General features: G+C 39.0%; 2 protein-coding genes across 2 annotated transcripts; one reads left to right on the top strand and one right to left on the bottom strand.

Moving 5' to 3' along the window:
* The first annotated feature begins 295 nt into the window (after nucleotides 1–295).
* On the top strand, nucleotides 296–7,438 carry LOC117303996 (hatching enzyme-like). Its single transcript, XM_033788468.1, has 10 exons — nucleotides 296–421; nucleotides 1,318–1,444; nucleotides 2,293–2,480; nucleotides 3,052–3,256; nucleotides 3,772–3,933; nucleotides 4,450–4,503; nucleotides 4,965–5,195; nucleotides 5,439–5,563; nucleotides 5,928–6,060; nucleotides 6,700–7,438. The coding sequence occupies exons 1-10, from the start codon at nucleotides 296–298 to the stop codon at nucleotides 6,963–6,965; spliced, it is 1,617 nt and encodes a 538-aa protein (XP_033644359.1). The 3' UTR covers nucleotides 6,966–7,438.
* A 1,972-nt stretch (nucleotides 7,439–9,410) lies between these two features.
* Nucleotides 9,411–19,436, bottom strand: LOC117303830 (matrix metalloproteinase-19-like). Its single transcript, XM_033788215.1, has 9 exons — nucleotides 19,076–19,436; nucleotides 16,691–16,814; nucleotides 14,674–14,885; nucleotides 13,774–13,978; nucleotides 13,242–13,400; nucleotides 12,832–12,957; nucleotides 12,178–12,323; nucleotides 11,318–11,459; nucleotides 9,411–10,817 (listed from the first exon to the last, which is right to left on the bottom strand). Exons 1-9 carry the CDS (start codon nucleotides 19,172–19,174, stop codon nucleotides 10,474–10,476), a joined length of 1,557 nt encoding a protein of 518 aa, XP_033644106.1. The 5' UTR covers nucleotides 19,175–19,436; the 3' UTR covers nucleotides 9,411–10,473.
* Between the last annotated feature and the right edge of the window lie 81 nt (nucleotides 19,437–19,517).

Raw genomic sequence — 19,517 nt, forward strand, 5'->3', positions numbered from 1 at the left:
CCCCAGTCCATAGAGAAACTCGCCACGCGTCATTATCGATCCTTCTTTCCATAAGAAAAGTCTTTCGCCACTGCACCAAATAAGGATGTTTACATGTTTGTATTGTTATTTATGAAAAGTTGCCAAGTAAACAAACAAGATAAACAAACACGCAGAGTTCGGTATAAGTACTGACCATGCTGATGCCTTCCTCATTAGAACATAAAAATCCATCTAAGACACCCGGAGCTGTTTTCGACCAACAAATAAAACAAGTTTGCAAATTGAGTCTGCCGTTTTTCGCTAAACTTTCAAGATGTCGTTTTCTCGGCATTGGTTTGCGATGTGTGTTTTGGTCCTGAGTATTGTTGGCGGTTCATGGACGCTTGATGACGGCAGAGCGAACGAGCTTGACGAGGATCCACAAATGATTCGATTAAAGGTAAATAATCGTTGTACTCAGTCAGTTTTAAGTACCTCTAAGTGCTTCAAATCCAGACGTGATTCCATTAACCTAGGAAATCTGACCCCTACAGCACGTTTAAAATTTAGGTATAGCCTGCCGCATGGTCGCCGCATGCATGAAAAACTCCCGAAAAACTGTATGTTTAGAAAGCCACTCCGGCGTTTTCATACAGTAAAATTTTCTGCAGGTTCAAAGGGTTCAGTTAGGGAAATTCGTCAGTTTCTCATGTGATTTATTAGTTTTTTACCTGGTGAACAAATGTTGTATTGATAACTAATAGCGCATTGATATCTTGTGTTTTCCTTTCTCGAATACTCTCAATCTGGTTGCGATAAAAGCCGACGCCTGACGACAATTTTTTTGTCAATCCATTCAATACTATATCTGACCCAGTGTAACCTTATTCTGACCCTGTTGTTTCAAAATTTAAATGTAACATAATGATGTAAACATTTAGTCTGTTCGAAATCTGACTCTTGATGTAGCATAGGCCAACATGGACAAGCTAAGTTAAAGTTTTTCTTAATAATTTCTTAATGTCCCAATAATTGAATCTATCATGTTTACTGTATGGTTTGCATACTTGCAATAGAATTCCTAGAGATAAGTACAATATTTACTGATACATTCATCATTTAGCAGATGAACAGATGTATTTACTTGCACATATCTCTAGTTTTGTTGGCACCCACTGGGCACACAAGCCGTCCACCGTCGGCAGCCGCACCCATGTCTAGATGCTGAATTAGCTTTGACAAGAAGCTGGAAAGATGTACATGTAGGAATGTAGATGTACCTTCAACAATGAAATATCTAATTATATCAGTGATAAGTCCAAAGTAAATCAAGGATAATTTGTCATTTTTCAATAGAGCTATCTCGAAAGAAACGGCTACATGACGCAGTCCGTTTTGGGAACACCTGAAGATTACGACGCCCAGCAGAACCTGGCCGAAGCAATTGCAGACCTGCAGAACATGCTTGGGCTGGACCCTACTGGTAAGAAACAACTTTGAATCGCAAAGCACTACCATCACTCTATCGTTCACTGTTGGTACCCAACATATCATGGATACGATGTGTCCCACGAGTTAACTGACATTCGTTCACACGGCACATTCCCGGGTTAGAATTGACCCGGAATCCGTTGTGGGTCAGACCCATTTCTTGGTTAGTATGACCCAGAATCTGTGTCTAGATAACTCAGAAGTTGGTCAAACTTACACATAATTTGAGAGAAGATCCCCTTTTTTTAACCAGCTTCCGGGTAAGCCTGACCTCAAAACGGATCAAAGCCATTTTGAAAGTGAAGTTTACTTTCCACATTTGTGTCGTTATCATGGTAGAGCACCTTGTTTCTTTAAAATAACCGGAAATTTCAAATGCAACAAAGAACAAGTGAGGACTGAAAATTGACGGAAAGAAGGTAGAGGGGTACTGGAGGACTTGTTTTACCCAAGAGGTCACTGGAAATTCAAAATACATAATGGGAAGGGGGGTGCAAAGTAATTAATTGGAGAACGAAACAGACTGAAAACGGGAAATCTGCGTAAATGACAACAAATTTGTCCATTATGTTCCTTCTTTAATGTTCACGGCAGTGTTTGAATTGTCTGGATTCTCAGGCAACGCGTCTTCAGCATTTAGTAAACGTATCTGCCAACATTTATTCATAACTTATGACTTCTTACTCAGGTAAGCTGGATGAATGACAAAAATGTGTTCATCGTGTTCCTTCGTAGATGTTCAGACCAGGGTATAAATGACCTGGAACGCCCTATCAGTGTGTTTTTCGCACATTTTATTTGCCAATTATTTATTCGTAATTTCTATCTTTTTTTTTTTAGGCGAGGTTGATGAGATGTTGATGGCGGCCATTGATATGCCTCGATGTGGAATGCCAGACAACGTCCCGGAAGACTACCGCGTCTCTTCAGTCAAGTACGGATCACCAGAGCTTACGTACCGTATCGACAGCTTCACTCCAGACATGGCACAAGAAGATGTACGGATGATTCTAAGGAGTGCTTTACAGGTGAGTGTAACATGTAAATATGTGTAAACGGTGTCAGGACACTTCGTACCTTGGACATTCGTACCTTCCTACAATACACTTCGTACCTTCTCACGAGTCACTTCGTACCTTCTCACGAGACACTTCCTACCTTCGTACTAATTCGGGATTTTTGCATCGGTTTGCATCCATACCACTCTTTCAGAGTGAAACACGGGTACTTTCAACTCGATTTAGAGTGAAGTTCGTTCCAGACGAAAGAGTTACAGACTGACTTCCCGAAATTACTCAGAAGTACACAACTGTTTGCTCGACATGTTGTTATTGAAAAAAAAACAATTTCAGGTCCTACCAATATTATAATAATCAGTTTCTGGCGCCTGAATTCACAAAAAAAAAATAATAATAATTCAGTTTCTACAATAAATGTCCTTGTACGACTGTACACGCATTACCTGACTGATTTTTTCGTTGATGTATTTTAGTGTTTTTTAACTAAAAAATCATGTCATTCAGCCTGCTGTCTACGAACATGATTCTTATTTAAATAAATCAAATCAAAAACAAAATATTTATATATATTTTTGTTTAGGTATGGTCTGACGTCTCCCAGCTTACCTTCACCGAGGTATTCGGCCTGGCACGGGCAGATATAGCCATCTCATTCGCGGCAGGACAACACGGGGACGTGGCCAGTTTTGACGGCCCAGGCGGCGTTCTGGCGCACGCCTTCTTGCCACGGAACAGCAACACACACTTTGACGAGGATGAAAGATGGACCATGGGAACACCTGCAGGTAGATTTTGTTTATTAAGCCCAGCTTTCCATGAATCTAATTTTCATGACAAACAGGTTACATGTACTTATTTCCATGATAGCCCGAAAACTTTAAGATTGAAATTCACTCAGACCAATCGATAGACACTTTCGACAACTTCAGATGATTCATTGTCCACAAATTTAACCAATTCATTTCTAAGTTTCAAAGAAAGTAACGCCAATGTAATCTCACATTATTTCAATGTTATTTGATAAAGCATACATTTTGAGATAATGCGTATAATGCATTGTAACACCATGTAAGCGCAGTTTCAACTCGCAATCTTTAATAAGAGCGAACTATAGTAAACAACAACTTTTGCAGATCGCGATCGATATCTAAACTAGGTAAATAAATCAAAAGATGCAGTCAGTGGTAGCTGTGATCATGCTCTGATGTATTCGGGGTACTGCCGAGTAAACATATGCAGTTATATTACCTTTTTTAAATGCGTTTCGTCCAATAACAAACTATGGTTTTCTTTCTTGTAGGAATAAACTTGTTTCAGGTCGCTGCTCACGAGTTCGGCCACGCCCTTGGACTGTACCATTCGACTGACCTCTCAGCACTCATGTATCCTTACTACCGCGGGTACCAGGCTAATTTTCAACTCGGTGAAGATGACATTGAAGGGATCCAGAGTCTTTATGGAGGTGATTATTAATGATGACTTACCCCTCAGCGACAGACCGAAAACCATACAAACCTTACACCTTGTTGAGATAATACCCTTCCCTTTCCTTAAGAGATTACTATGGTTGGTGTTTTCCACACCTTTTTACATAGATATGTAGGTTCAACGCAAACCCCATTATTTATTTTCCTATTCCCCTTTTTCGTAAATTCTTGCATGCAAGATGCATCATATCTGGCTTTGAAAAGCTCCAAAACTACTTAAAGCACTGCGTCTTATCGAACGGTGCAAGGAGGGCCATGAGTTCATTTTATTTTTGTAAGAAAGTGTGCGGCATGTATTTATGTGCATGTTTGCGAAAAATTATTGCTAAATATTGTGAATGGTCCCTACTCCTAACAAATCCTCCAAACAAGTTTTAACGCCCCAAAGCGCCCAATCCAAAGCTACTTGCCCATTTTGTTTATTCGAATGTTCGTTTAAATGTTTAAATTAATCACACAACTCAAATTTTGTTATTTTATTCTCATTTTAGCGAAACAGACACCTGGTGGTGGTGGCAACGGCGGCGGGGACGGTGGAAATGGTGGTAAGTTGCTCTATTGTTTATAAGATCTTAACATTTAAATGCTTTCTCCAGAAGACGACCAGAGCGTACTGATCGAAACGTCAAGTTGAAACCAACGGTTATTTTCAGAACCACCGCAACTCATTTAGAGATTATTATTTATACATGGTGTTACCGCAAACCTTTCTACATATCCACAATGCACAGTTTAAAATCAACCCATTTAAACATTTAAGATCTGAAGCCTTTTGTTATGAAGGGTGTTTTTTTCCTTTCATTTTTCTCTCATGCAAATTCGAAGACCAATATTGTGCACTGGTCTTTTTGGCAACCAAATTTGTCTGGTGCATTTACGTTTATCCTCCTTGCTGTAGCCGGTTTGCTTTACTCCATAGTGGCCGTTTGTCGTGATATTTCATAGAAGTACAGTTTTGAAATTGAAATGGATTTTTAACAATCTTACATGTACTTTATTTCCTCAGTGACAACACAAGGCACACTAACGACCCAAGGCGCACTAACAACATCAGGAGCAGTGACTTCACAAGCAGCAGTTACAACAAAAGCCGCAATGACGACCCAGGGAGCTGTGACGACCCAAACTCCGCAGACTCCGACCAGCCAACCGCCACCTCCATCCGGAGCCTGCCGTAGAAACGGTACTTTTGACGCCGTGGTCAACACGAAAGATGGCCGCACGTTCGGTTTTATCGGTGAGTAGCATTTTAACGTCGTACTAGTCGCATTCATACCTCAATTTGGTAATACACAAAATTGGTTTCGTTTTTGATGAGCCAAATCGTTGATGATGTGATGACCTGACCCCGGTTATTGGTATGGACCATGCGGACCCTTTTCCCACTCTACTTCGATGTGAAATTTGCATCGATGATAAAGCATATTCATTTTCGGTGTTAATTTTGAATGTACTAAAGTTTTTGTTTTCCAATTGGTAGGTGCATTCGTCTGGCGTTTAGACGTCTACCCACGAACTTACTCAAGAATCAGAGCCACCTGGCCAAGTCTGCCCAACAACATCAAATCTGCGATCACGGAGGGAAACACTACTTATATTATAAAGGTAATCCATGACATTACTTTCAAACGCCCTTTTCGAAACCACGGCTTCACCTTTAGATTCGGCTTCAGACTCCGCCCTCTTGTCTGAAGCCTAAAAGAGTAAAGCCACCCTTTTTAAAGTTCAGATGAGACTCAAGGGAGCGAGACAAGGGATTCATCATATCATCAGAGTGATCTCATTCTTAGCTCTTTCCTTTCCAAACCTAGAACCCCGCATTCTAGAATTTTACATCGCATGGATAAGTACCAGTGAATTTATTGCGTCAACGAGATGACCAATGGCTGCTCACCATATAAAGCCGAACGCGATTGTCTGCCATTTGTCGAGACTGACTTTAACATTTTTTTATCATGTTTGATTTCAGGGATGCTATGCCTGGCAGTACGAGGATCAAGTCTACATGGGTCGAGTTCACGTCAGATCCAAGTGGCCAGCACTCCCTTGCAATGTCAATGCCGGTTACGTCTCACTAGACAGCTACACTTACTTCTACAAAGGTGAATATTTTCCACAATTTACTGACGTTATTATAAACTTTTCCAAGGGGAGATTTTGGAACGCTGAGTATGTGCCAAGTACTGAGACCAATTGTTTTTACCTTGTAAGTCTGCTGCCTGCCACCTTGTGCCTCAAAAGTTCACCTTTAATTATGGACGGTTTTGGCATGGCGCGTATTGCGTATTGGCGCGTATTGCGGTTTCTTCAAAATGAGGGGACTCAACTTACACTCGATCGAATTTTTGAAACCCCTTCTCACATCTTTGCTGTACTTTCTGTTCTTAATTTTGATTGATTTGTATGATTTTCCTTTATACGTTGATGTGGAGTTGAAACTAATGCGAATCTGAAATGAAAGCAATGTTTTTGCCGAGTGGTTAGCTGTAGTATAAGCTACACTAAACATTCGTGAGCGGGAAAAGTGATTAGCAGATTCACGATTGATTCGAAGATGAGTAAATAAGACCCTTGCATTCCTTTCAATCTCTGTTTGCTTTGCTCGTTTGCATATCATGTATTTTCACCATAGCTTGAATGATGGACTAAACAATGAGCGGTGACACTCTGAGATCGTCAGTACCAAGACTATCCATTTTGTTCACTTTTATTCATTATTGTATATCTTTCTTCTTCACCAGGTCAATTTGTTTACCGTTACCGAGACAACAGCTTCATGTTCCGGCGAAGAATCCGCTCGCTGAACTACGGGGGTCTGCCAAGCCGCAACTTTCGGGTGACTGCCATCAACCCCAACCTCAACGAAGACGGACAGGTCGTCAGTGCTTTCGTCTTCTCGGGGAATATCTACTACCTCTTCGACGATGCCGAGAAGCGGTTCGTTTATCCCGATGACTACCCAAGACATGTGGCGAATTACATTCTGCCCGCGTGCGGTAATTTATGATGATTGTAGACATTTTAATTGATTTGTAAAGTTTGGATTTGCAAATTGTTTGCCAGTTTAGATTTTAAGTTAATGATAAGTGCGGTTTTTTACTAACTGCAGCTGTGGAGGCAAATGTTAAGGCTGGACCTATAGGTTGTCTAAAACTCATGAAAATGCAAACAATTATTTCTAATTTTGTAATTGTAAATGTCTTTCTCCTTTTTAAGTTAATTAAGGCATTACCTCCGAGACGTGAAAATAATTTCCAATAGGCGGCAAATGACGCATTATTTGGTGCCATGGTAGCAAGGCAGGTCCTTGAGTTTTAACTGTATACATGTACATCTAATCGCAGTGAATTATTTTGTATTTCATGTCCATTGTAATGGACTCATTTCAAATTTGAAGAATCATTTCAAGTTTTCCCGTTTACAAACAAAGCGAGATACATGTAGATTATAGACTTGCGTCTTCTGGTAATTTGGTTTTAAACTCACTGACATTTTTGTTGTTAAATATACAACTTTTAGTTTTACTTATTATTTAAGTTATTTTGCTAATGTTTGTATTGATGATTTTTCCTAATTTAATTTTTTCACCAGTAATAACGTTTTATCCTAACGTTTTCGTAAGTCTTACTTCCTGGAGAAGATCAATAAAAGACCGATTTTTGTTATAAAAGAAAGAAAGTTTCACTCTATTTCATTGTGTCTACATATCCTAGTTATTTTATGCCTTATTTGTACCTTTTAAAGGCAGTGGATACTATTGGTAATTACTCGTTCTTGGTGACGAGTAATTGGGAATGTTTTTTCTTTCATTATCTCGCAAGTTCGATAGCCGTTGAGCTCAAATTTTCACAGGTTTGTTATTGTATGCATATGTTGAGATACACCAACTGTGAAGGCTAGTCTTTGACAATTACCAATAGTGTCCACTGCCTTTAATTAAGACAAATATCTGCGCGTAAATACTGCGGACATTGGCTTTGGTTAAAGATTAATTACACGGCTTCACACGGTCCAATTGCGTTAAAAGCTTTAAAGGAGAAAAAGGAATGTTTGCATGTAGCCTGTTTCAGTCAATACCTGCAGGACTATATTACGTGCTTTCCAGGTTTTTGTGCTTTGCCCAACTTTATGAAATTAAGCCCTGGCTGTTGTGCGTGGGTGGGTTTCACAAGGAGTTAAGACCACAGAGTTACAATGTACATGTATACAAATGTACATGTATACATGTATAAAAACTAGAGCGCGCACTGGCCTATATATGTAGACCTTTCTTTTGCAACGTCACAGCCCGAGTTTTTGCCAACCCAGATTGGAAAACTATTGAAAGCCGTAAGTACAAATTAAGAAAAGGTCGCTATTTTTGGTAACAATGTAACCAAATTTGTTGATTTTGTTTAAAATAAAACAACTAATTATAAGAGATATTTTGTTTAATTGAAAGTTTGCAGAAAGTGTTGAATTTTGTTAAAACATTTGTTAATACGATTGAATGGATTACTAACATTCGGCCGATCATGCCAACCAAGGCGGTTTATTTATCAACAAAAGAAAGGTCTATACGTTTTTAATACATGTACATGTACATGTAGATTGTACAATGTACAATGTACATGTATCTCCCATGACTAGTCCTGCATGCAGCTAAGAGCAAGTTCGAGTGAGGCACTATAGTCGACTATAGTCGACCATTGGTTGATTTTGCCTGGTACCCCAGATGTGTTGAATGCATAGGTAACCATGGAACATTGACCAGTGGTTGACAAAATGGTCGCCACCCGAACTTGCTAAAAAAAGCATAGGAACGTCACCACCGCATGAAGGCCGCCTCTAGGGACTACTCTAAATATAAGAGTACAAAACACCACTCTTTACTTTTCGAGCTGTCCCTCATATTCTCTTCAAAAAGAGTGGTGGTTAATTCACTCTTTTAGAGGGGTTTTACTCCAGGACAGGGCGGTAAAAACACTCAAAAAGATGCAAACTTAAACCTAAAAGAGTGGAAGACCGCTCGAAAAAGAGTTGTCCTTCATATGGCTCTTCAAAGAGTGCTTATACAGGTGTACTTGGTTTGTCTAAGCTTTCCAATGTAAAAGGGCATATTGTGTCCCTATTTCCAGAGGGTAATATTACTGGTCAGAATTTGATCTGGTTCCCGTGCGTGGTCATTGTGACTTCTGCCCATCCGGGTCAGTGTGGCCCGGAATAATTGTATGCACATTTATTGATGAGCTTTAGTTTAAGTTTGGGGCAGTAGCAAACAACTACATGTAGAGGCTTAGAGCATTGCGGACAGCATGCAAGAGAAACATTAATAAGTATTAAAAAACGGCCACCCCCGCCCGGGATTTTTTTTTTTTTTTTACATGTACATGTACACACAAAAAGAGGAAGAGAAGTGTTACGTCAGAAAATATGTTGTTCGACTTTGTATTTTTAATTAACACATTTCTTTTTTACATCTAAGTACATTATAAAAATAAAATAACTACCAAGTGCTTTTAGTGACAAAATTAAAAACCAGATATATATCAAGCACACAAATAAATATACAGGTACAGCCACGACGTTGGCAATTTAAAAAGGTGAAGTGCACATTAATAACAATCCTCACTGGGCGAGGTTTGCGGTAGCACCATGTGTAAATCTCTTTTAAATGGTGTTGGTTCTGCGGGAAGAACTGATGGTTGACAACTCTTATACGTTTTCTACTGAAGACGATCAATGCATACTAATCGAAACGTAGAGTTATCAACCACCTATGTTTCTCAGAAATGTTGAGATATCAGTGACCACCTATTTTTCTAACACAGTGCGCTACTGCAAAGATCACCTGATTTTGTTAATGGTGTGGACCGTCAATATATTATACCCTAAGTTACATTTAAGAGGCTCGCTGACTTTTGTATCATTAACAAAAATATATATACGACTACGGGCATAACAAAAGCCAAGTCTTCTTTGGTATCTGTGATGACAATTTTTGCCTCTTTCAAGAAAATCTAATGACGTAAAGAGATCCAAAAAATATCCTGCAACTATGAACACCCTAACAAGTCATATACATGTGTACATGTACAAGAATATTATTTTAACTCCAATCCATTGGACACAGTACATGTACCATGGTCAGCATTAAAAAGTACGCCTAAAAGTCACACATGAAATAATTTTAAATCAATAAAAGTGCAAAAATGTACTGGTAAACTTGGTGTTTGGCTCGTTCAAAATATTGTATTAACATAAAAAGAATAAAAACTAATACTCTTTAAGACATAAAAGCCACACTGGTCTGGTATCGAAAAGTTTTTGAAAGGTAAATTTGTATAGGAACCAATTAAACAATTCATATTGAACCGATTAATGAGGAAGTTAAATTGCCGCCAAGTTTGAATGAGCTGTATGGGTGGGTATGCTTGCGTATTGCTTCGGACAGTACAACAAACTGCACAATGGTTTTCGAAACTAGTAGGTTAATCTTCGAAATGTTCGACATGTTTCCGTACCTAGCAAAGACACTAATAATTAGACACGAAAATGAACAACAGTGACGTCATCACAGCGACGACACTAGGCGCAATACAAGTCACACCATTGTCATCGTTGTCGTTGGACGACGGTGTCGCCTTCAAGGTGTTTGTACATCCCTGCCAGTTGGTTGCAACGTCACGCGGGTACCCGGCGTCAACGTCAAAGTTTCTGTCGTTATAGCGATAGTAGTCTCCGCTCGAAGTCAGGAAATAGGTTCGCGAGTTGATCCACTGTGTGGCGGCGCTCACTTGATTGCCGGGGATGTTCCAGACGCTGAGGGGACGCGGGTAACCGGTGTCGACGCGGCTGGAGAAGCGGTAGTATTCGTCACCTGCAAGATAAACATGACAAAAATGTGTTAATATAACAAAAATAACATTCTGTTCATTTATTATAGTGCACGTTCTAATAGAATTTTGTTCAAATATATATGCTTGGGGAAAAAAGTATTCATAAAAATACAAGAAAATATACTATAAAACACTGGTAATGAAAGAAATTGCATTACTTTCGGTGCAGTCAGATACATTATAAGCCCTGTATTATCTGAGTGAGAAAGTATTTCTTTCCCCAAAACTACGTTTCTTCAGATGGGGCCGTTTCTCACAATATTTTATATTGTCAACAGCTCGATCTCCATTGCTCGTTTCCAAGTAAGTTTTGTATGCCAAGTATTTGAGTACTTAAAAATTGTGTCCAGTGCCTTTAAGTTCTATACATGTATTGGCACTTCGTTAAAACAAAGTTTGAAATGTATAGAACATATATGGCATTGTATGTAGAACAAAAGCTTTTGTAATAAACAGATATGTTTTGGTAAAATAAAAGTACCTTTGATGAAGTAAATTCTGCCGTTTCCACTCCACACAAACGCAGCATCCAGATCGTCTGGTAGCCCGACCCAATTGTCCCCAATGTCACGTGGGTACCCTGCATCAGCTGCTTCATTGTTGAAACGCCAGTACTGACTCCCCTATGCAATCAACAACAATAATAATATTCTTTATCCCTAACGCAAATTTAACATATATTAATAATAGTAATTGTAATAAGTAATAATTGGTAATTTTTCCAAGAGCATATTTATTACGCCATAGCGGTGTGTGAATTTCCTATTATAATTATAACATATTAATAAAAAGATATTTATAAAGCACCTAATTGCCATAGTGGCCTCAAAGCGCTAAATACAAAGATAAAAAAGGTTAGTAGGACTTCAAACTTTGCATGGTGATAATACTATGTACAGAAAGTTTTGCGGTAACACCATTTACCGATAATCTCTAGCTGAATGAAATGGAATGGTTCTGAAAAGAACACTCGGAAAAAAAAGCAATTACTAAGTTACAACATAAAAAAACAAAGGGGTTTCAGAAGTGAAACATTTTAAAGGCAATTACAAAATGTGCAGGTTCAAGGCAGTTTTAACAAATCTGAAAATTCAATACAATTCTAAATTCAATACAATTATTATTCTACATTAACAGATAGAAGAAAACATAATTTAACTCAATTATATGCAAATATTGCCTTAAAAAATAATTGGTCTTCTATTATCCAAAATTTCTTAACTCCACTCATTGTTCTAATGATTAAAATACAACACTTAATTTTGTTGGGACATGTTGATAGACAAAAGTCTTGCTGCCACGCTGTCCCCCAAAAGTCTCTCGCTAAATCACAACACTTACCTTGAAAAAATAAGTCCTCTGATTTCGGGGGTAGTACAGTGCAGCATCGATATCATTGGGCAGTCCGGCAAAGGTTGAAGCAATGGACTTGGGGAACCCATCTGCAATGGCGTTAGCGTTTTGCTCAACCTTCCATACGTCAGATCCTGAAAGAGAAACCAGTAATTCAATCAACATTTATTTCCATATTGGTGAAACAAGGGAGAATACTAAACAAATTAAGGATGACTATGTTTCAGTCAAAGACAGTCAAGAGCATGTCTAGATTTTGTGTAATGAAAATGAAATGAGTTTTTGTTTGTATGTAATGGAAACGGAACTGTTTTGAAATCTCTGACAAATTCAAAACGAAATGACAGCAAAAACACAATGCTAGCAAAAAACATCCATCTTACACTGTATGTGGTATCGAAAAGTTTTTGAATGGTAATATTTCAGAAAAAAAATTCCACCCTAAAATTTTGACCAGCCATACAGTGAATCGTGTACACATTTTTGTCCGATAGTGAAAGCCTCTATTTTAACAGTAAACACATTTAAATGGCTTTAAATCAAAATCAAATTTTGACTGATAAACAAATGTTGGGGGATGCCATCAGCGACTCGAGGAACATCTCAAAATGGAATAGGATAGTCCGTGTTTACTTCACCCACCTTCAAAGATGTATGTACTTCTATCCTGGGTTGTGGCAACAGCATCAACGTTGCCGCTGCATCCTCCTGCGCTTGGTGTGACTGGGTTGGGGGGCATGGTTGCGTCTGGTATCCCGGAGTTGACACCTGCACGGATCAATTTGAAGAGGAAAATAAATATCTTAGAATAAACCCAGAAAGTATATGTATACTTGTTTATGAAGGCCACTTCATGGTGTGGGCTACAGGTTTTTTCCCTAATGTGCCGTTGCCATCTTCTCATATAAGGTTGAAACAGGGTTACCCCCTTTACAGTCCATACGGATGTTTTAGGTATCATCAATATTTTTAGATAAACTTCAAAATGTGTCAGTGAAGACTCTCAGGACTAGAACGACGAAAAGCCGTCTTTAAAGTAAAAGAAATCTCACCGTAATGGGCTTGAATGCCGGCAACATCGTCAGAATGGAGTTCAAAGTCCGGAACATATCCACGGTAGAAGGGCGCCATCAACGCCGCTTCGATGTTGGAATGCCCGAGACCCAAGCTGTGACCGAACTCGTGGGCAGCTACTTGGAAAAGATTGATTCCTGGAAGCAAAATATAAATAGTTCAATCAGACTCAAACTCCTTAAAAAATCACTTGAATAAAAAAAAAACGGGTGAATATTAGGATTGGTCAAGTTCGAGCGAGGGACTAAAAAGGTCGACCATTTTGGGCGGTTTGTCTGGTACCCGATTGTGTGCGTAGGTCACCATGGGACATTAGCCTAAGAGAAAGACTCCGCTAGGTTCAAAACATTTTGCCGTTTCTACATTAACCTACAAGCACATTTTGTTTGGTATAAGCAGTTTGAAACAGGTAATTTTTACCTAATAAGTATTGAAGCCATCTGTCTCAAACAGAGTGCATCTTGTTCCATTAACCTATATGAATTTCTCTCTTTATAACGGTAAGCCTACCTTGAAATGTGTTAATGGTCCATGTCTCAGCTTCGTCAAAGTGGGCGTCTCCATTCTCAGGGAAGTACGCATGCGCAAGGACACCGCTGGCGCCATCGAAGGGATTGCCGTCGTTATGGTTACCACTGTTGAACGTAATGATGATGTCGGCAGCAGTGGTGCCAAAGACACGCGTGAAGGTAAGTGGAGTGACGTCAGACCAGACCTGAGTTTAAACACAAACAAGATTGAAAGTTATAATATATGCTTACAAATTAAATGATGAGTCGAGAGCATCGTAAAAGATTGTATCAACAAAGTTTGAAAAGGCCACCCAGAGTTAATTTCAAAGTAATCAAAATCGAGACATTTTGTTAAAGACACTGGACACCTTTGGAAACTGTCGAAAACCAGTCTTCTCATATGCATTAAACAACAAACCTGTGAAATTTTGAGCTCAATTATTGCTCTCCAAGGTGCGATAAAATAATGAAAGAAAAAAACCCACCACAAGTTGTGTGCTTTCAGATGCTTGAATTCGAGACGTCCCACAATTCCCCCATTTGTGTTGCCGACATTATCAAGACTAAAGCACTCTGACCACAAAGGCCTTTGTCATTGCGCAGCCATCTTGAATTTTTACCATTGATATCTAAGTAATCAAACCGAGGCTGGAAGAACAAAATAGTCTGGTTCCTATTTGCAAATGATTATTAGTACTCAAAATTGTTATTCGATACAAGGAACATGACCAAGATGGAGACAAGCATGATACAGGCCTGTTGAAAGGTGAGCGAGCGGTAACACTATATGCCTATCTCTAAATGAGTTAGGGGTGGTTCTGAAAAGAACCGTTGGTTTCAACTCGACGTTTCGATCAGTATGCTCTGATCGTAATCTGGAGAAACCTGACCGACTCACCTTAAAAGCTGCGGCCATAGTGTCGTCAACGTCATTTGGATTTGCAATGTCTGGAGTTCGGCTGTCTATCCGGTAGGTTAGGTCCAACCTTGACCACCTCGATCCCAACGAGTATCTCTTCTTTCTCTTGGCGTCGAGGGAGTGGCCCATGTTGTCTGGCATACCACAACGCGGCATGTTCATTTTCGCCATTGTTGCTGCATCAAGCTCACCTGAGAAAAAGGATGACAGATTTATTAATTATTCACCAAGTTCCAAACCAGATCATGAATTACTTTATATGCAAATAAATCAAGTGTTGAAAGTTTACCCAATCACAATGCATGTCCAATGCATGTTCCCCATAGTGATTCAACAACAAATCAACTCAATGGCAGGGTACACTTATTGTCAAAGACCATAATTAAATAATGCATAAATAAACTATTTAACAACAAGATTCATTATTGTTTAAAAGTTAGTCCAAAAAAAGTATGGAAAACACTCCCCTGAAAAGTTTTTTTTGGGAAAAGTACAATCGTTTGTGTTTTTTGCTTTAAATGTGTTTCTCTGATTTCTGTTTTCTTATAGATGCATTTGGCACAGTTGCCATATAAATAGTGTATATTGGGGCTCAATATTGTTAAAAATCTAGGCAACAAAGAAAACGTTGACAATTGAAAACGTTTTTGCTTAATTAAAAACCAAAGGAATTCGTTTGAATGTTGCTAATTCCACATGTTTATCTGATCTGTTTGTCCCACCCGGTCATTGACTGTGAGCTGTAGTCGCAAGCTAGACTGGTGAGAAAGATTTCCCAATAAAACAGACCCCGGCCCCCTTTAAGATATGCCATATCTTTTGTCCAGATGTAATCAAACAGATCAACGTTTCCTGCTAAAAAAACCGTAAGACAACCAAAGATAACCATACTATGGACGCGTTCGACGACCTTTTAAAAAAACTTTATTGGGAAAGTGCTGAATCAATCGATACAGTCAGAAAAGCCCACAATAACAACAACAACCAACCTAGAAATACCAGTGTCTATTTTATTTTATGTGAATGCTTGTGCTTATGGTCGCCCCATGAATACACGCAGTGAGTTAGATTCGTTGGTATTTCCATCCCATAACAAATACGTGTTAAAATTCTTGAATTGAGTCTATTCAACAATGGATTTCTATGGAAAGTAAGCCATCTGGGGCCTATACCGCTTACATAACAATATCAAAGAAGTTTCCTTTTTCCGTTTCCTTATTCTCGCAAACAATATTGTTAGAGTACTTTCCACTTCCTTTAACACATCTTACGTAACTGAATGGCCTACTAACCCCGTACCAGGCATGTATGCTTCGTTTTTGAAAGGGCAAGGGCGCCAAGGCATTTTCTCCTAAGGGTGTATGAGGATATTGTAAAATTCTACTGAAATTCAAGGGGCGAGGCAATCGCCTTCGTGGCCTCCGTGAAGTAACAGGCAGTACAACTGTAATGAACCGTAGCTTTTTTTGTGGATATAGCTGCATTTCAAAATCAGAGCTCAACATTTTCATCTTGCAATTTAGGAGAATTTGTACAATGAACAGAGATAACAAGGGAGGTTATTATGTGATCTTCAATGTTCGTATTTGCGGTAACACCATGTCATGACAATCTCTAAGACGTGTGGTTTTCGCAGCTACACCACCAAGAAATCGACAAAGTTTAGGCGAATAAAATGGTTCGTTTTTGTACAAAGCAAAAATAAAAAAAGTAGGGCCTCTGCAGGGCCCAATTTCATAAAGCCTGTAAGCACAAATATTTGCTTAGCATGAAATTTCTTCCTGTATAAAAACAGGATTACTAACCAAATTTCCACGTGATTTTCAGGATAAGCAAACAACAGCTGAATGCCAGCAACAAGCAACTAGCCAGAAATTTTGGTTGGTAGTTTTGCTTTTATGAAAAGGTAGAACTTCCACGCTAAGCAAATTTGTGTGCTTACAGGCTTATTGAATTTGGGCCTAGGTGATAATACAAACTGAAAAACTATACTCACATGTAACTGTTAGATTAGCCATGTCTTGGAAGTCACAGATGGCTTTATGCAAATCTGCTTCTGTGTTTACTGAGCCATCAGAGGAGGGCTGTCTAACCATGTACCCATATAAGTTTAGATACATCTGCAAGAAACATAAAACGGGAAAATAATAATCATCATATCTAGTAGTTTATAGCAGTGAATGAAAATGGAAGAAAGAAGAAAACAAATCAGTTTTCAAACGAGCCACAAAGCCTCGACCTCATGCATACACTTTCTTGTTATAGGCGGCACTGTTTGGTCTTTTTCAATGATCCTTAAAGACAATGAACACTATTGGTAATAGTAAAGAACAGTATTCTTTCTTGGTGTAGCTCCACAAATAGGAATACAATAACAAACCTGTGAAAATGTGAGCTTGATTGGCCGTCGGAGTTTGGAGATAAATATGAAAGAAGAAAAAACATCCTTTCAATTCCTTTCAAACCCTTACATTCCTTCAAGACGAGGAAACGAAAAATGAGACTCAACAAAACACTTCCTTTTAGGAAAAACCACCTGTGGCTGTTTTTGCTTTGGCTAAAGGGATAAGAAGATGCATACAATTTGTTTTTAATCCCCTAAGATTGACAGATGGGTCCAAATCTATGACCTTTTGTTTAGTGGCTACATAGGATGTGGGCGGACATTCTCTTGGCGTGCCATTAATGACAATACCAGTGCACATAGTTAATGCCTAAAAAAGCTAAGGAGACAGGTACATGCACTTTTGGTGAACGAAGTATATGGTCAGTCTTGTTATTTTGTTTGTTTGTTTGTTTAGATGATCTTCCCATCAAGGGAACTCGGCTAACTATCACAAGGGGATATAAACACCAAGCTGGCAACAGCCAATCTCTCTCATACAAACATTGGTTTAACATTTATGATTATGAATGAATGCGAGAGTCAAGATAACAAAGAAAGTGAAAACCTTGCAAAATCTGCAAGACGTTTTAAAACACCTTTCCTTATTTTGGATGGAATCAACTGAAACCTACAATCCCGGCAAAAATGCTTGGGCCACCCTTTCCTGATACAACAGTTCCCTGTGCACTTCCCATTCACAACATTTGCCCGCCCCCGCCCCCCGCTCAATGATGACTGAATTCGGAAGACAGTCGGCAAATGGAACCAACATTGAAAGGGGGCAGGGGGGCCCAACGAGATATGGCCGTATTGTAGCTATACATGTAGTGCCCACTGGTACCAGGACACTTCGTACCTTTGCCACTTCGTACCCTGGACACTTCATACCTTTTCAAGGTACGAAAGTGACTTTGGACACTTCGTACCTTGGACACTTCGTACCTTCTTACAAGACACTTCGTACCTTCTCACGAGTCACTTCGTACCTTCTCACGAGTCACTTCGTACCTTCTCACGAGACACTTCCTACCTTCGTACTAATTCGGGATTTCTGCATCGGTTATGATTATTTTGCGCTTTGTGATCGGATGATTTTGAAATAAAATAAAATCAAACCAACTGTTACTATTTTGTTGGGACCAAGGAGCCATTATGACGATTGCGTGATTGTTTGACATTAAAATATTAATTTGTACAAAAATATTGGCGGAAGAATGTTGTCCTCGGCGAAAAATTAAGAAAAATGACTTTCACATATTATAACAAAAATTATAATTCATTACGTATTAATAATTTTTATCTCAACGCACATTAAATTATTGAGGAATACACATTTTAATGAAGGTACGAAGTGACTCGGATGTGGGTACGAAATGACTCAGCTGATAGTCACTTCGTACCCCGCCCACGGTACGAAGTGACCAATTTAGTTACGGTACGAAGTATCCCGAAGGTACGAGGTGTCCAGGGTACGAAGTGGCAAAGGTACGAAGTTATTCTAAGGTTTTTATATGATTATAAAAGCTTTCTTGAATGTGATTTTCAGTTTACAAAAACAAAAGAATGGTTCCATTATGAGCAATACAAAACAAATAAACAATGGTGTTTTTATCTAAACCAATCTGAAACCTTTAAAATAGTTTATTCATTTATTTATCAGTTTACCTACTTTAAGACCTGAACGGTTAACATATTATATTATGGCACATTTTGAAAGATTTTTCTCTTATTTTGAACTTACAACAACAACAACAACAACAAAAACTTGTTACTTCCGAAAGAGAAGACCATTCTGGAAGTAGAATTAGAATGTTTGGTCCATATCATAGATATACAGAAATTTAGTTTCCATTGGCACATAAAAATAAAACAATTATTAGCTAAAACAAAAAGGAACATGGTAAACGAAAAGTAACATGTTAATAAACATTGGTGTACACAGAATATCTGGCCCCAATACTGTTTTTTCTCCAATTATTTCTAGCTTTTTCTTACCATGGCTGCTGCGTCTGAGTCGACGACCACTGGTGCCGAATGAACCACCGCGACCATACCAATCAGCAACGCCGATAAAAGAAGCGTTTTCCCCGTCATCCTTCTGCCTGTTTACACTCACTGCCGGAGTTTTGCTCAACAATCCCGCCTTGCAAATTTATTTTTTGTTAAGTTGAGAGTCTGGGTGTTTATTAAGGTGGCTACAATGTCTTGACCAAGAGGGGTCTTGATGGGGTTTATATACCACCTTGAGCGGAACCTGATTCGTCACAAACCTGATGACGTATTTACATTATCTGACCATTTCCTGTCCCTACTTTCAAGTTATTGGCTGAAGCTCAAATGATTTCGGCCAATGGGATACCCCCTTATCGCATTTGCTGTGACGGTGCATTGGGGGTAACATTCCCCAAATTTGGGCAAGAGGTTTGGGTCTCTCACC

The sequence above is a fragment of the Asterias rubens genome, chromosome 20, assembly GCF_902459465.1.
Source record: "Asterias rubens chromosome 20, eAstRub1.3, whole genome shotgun sequence".
Taxonomy (NCBI): domain Eukaryota; kingdom Metazoa; phylum Echinodermata; class Asteroidea; order Forcipulatida; family Asteriidae; genus Asterias; species Asterias rubens.

Excerpts from the sequence above, each read along its gene's own strand:
- LOC117303996 (XM_033788468.1), top strand. The coding sequence starts at position 296 with ATGTCGTTTTCTCGGCATTGGTTTGCGATGTGTGTTTTGGTCCTGAGT. Across the intron at positions 422-1,317 it reads CACAAATGATTCGATTAAAG|AGCTATCTCGAAAGAAACGG; the intron begins GTAAATAATCGT and ends ATTTTTCAATAG. Across the intron at positions 3,257-3,771 it reads GACCATGGGAACACCTGCAG|GAATAAACTTGTTTCAGGTC; the intron begins GTAGATTTTGTT and ends TCTTTCTTGTAG.
- LOC117303830 (XM_033788215.1), bottom strand. The coding sequence starts at position 19,174 with ATGACGGGGAAAACGCTTCTTTTATCGGCGTTGCTGATTGGTATGGTC. Across the intron at positions 13,401-13,773 it reads GACCATTAACACATTTCAAG|GAATCAATCTTTTCCAAGTA; the intron begins GTAGGCTTACCG and ends TTTTGCTTCCAG. Across the intron at positions 11,460-12,177 it reads AGAGGACTTATTTTTTCAAG|GGGAGTCAGTACTGGCGTTT; the intron begins GTAAGTGTTGTG and ends TTGATTGCATAG.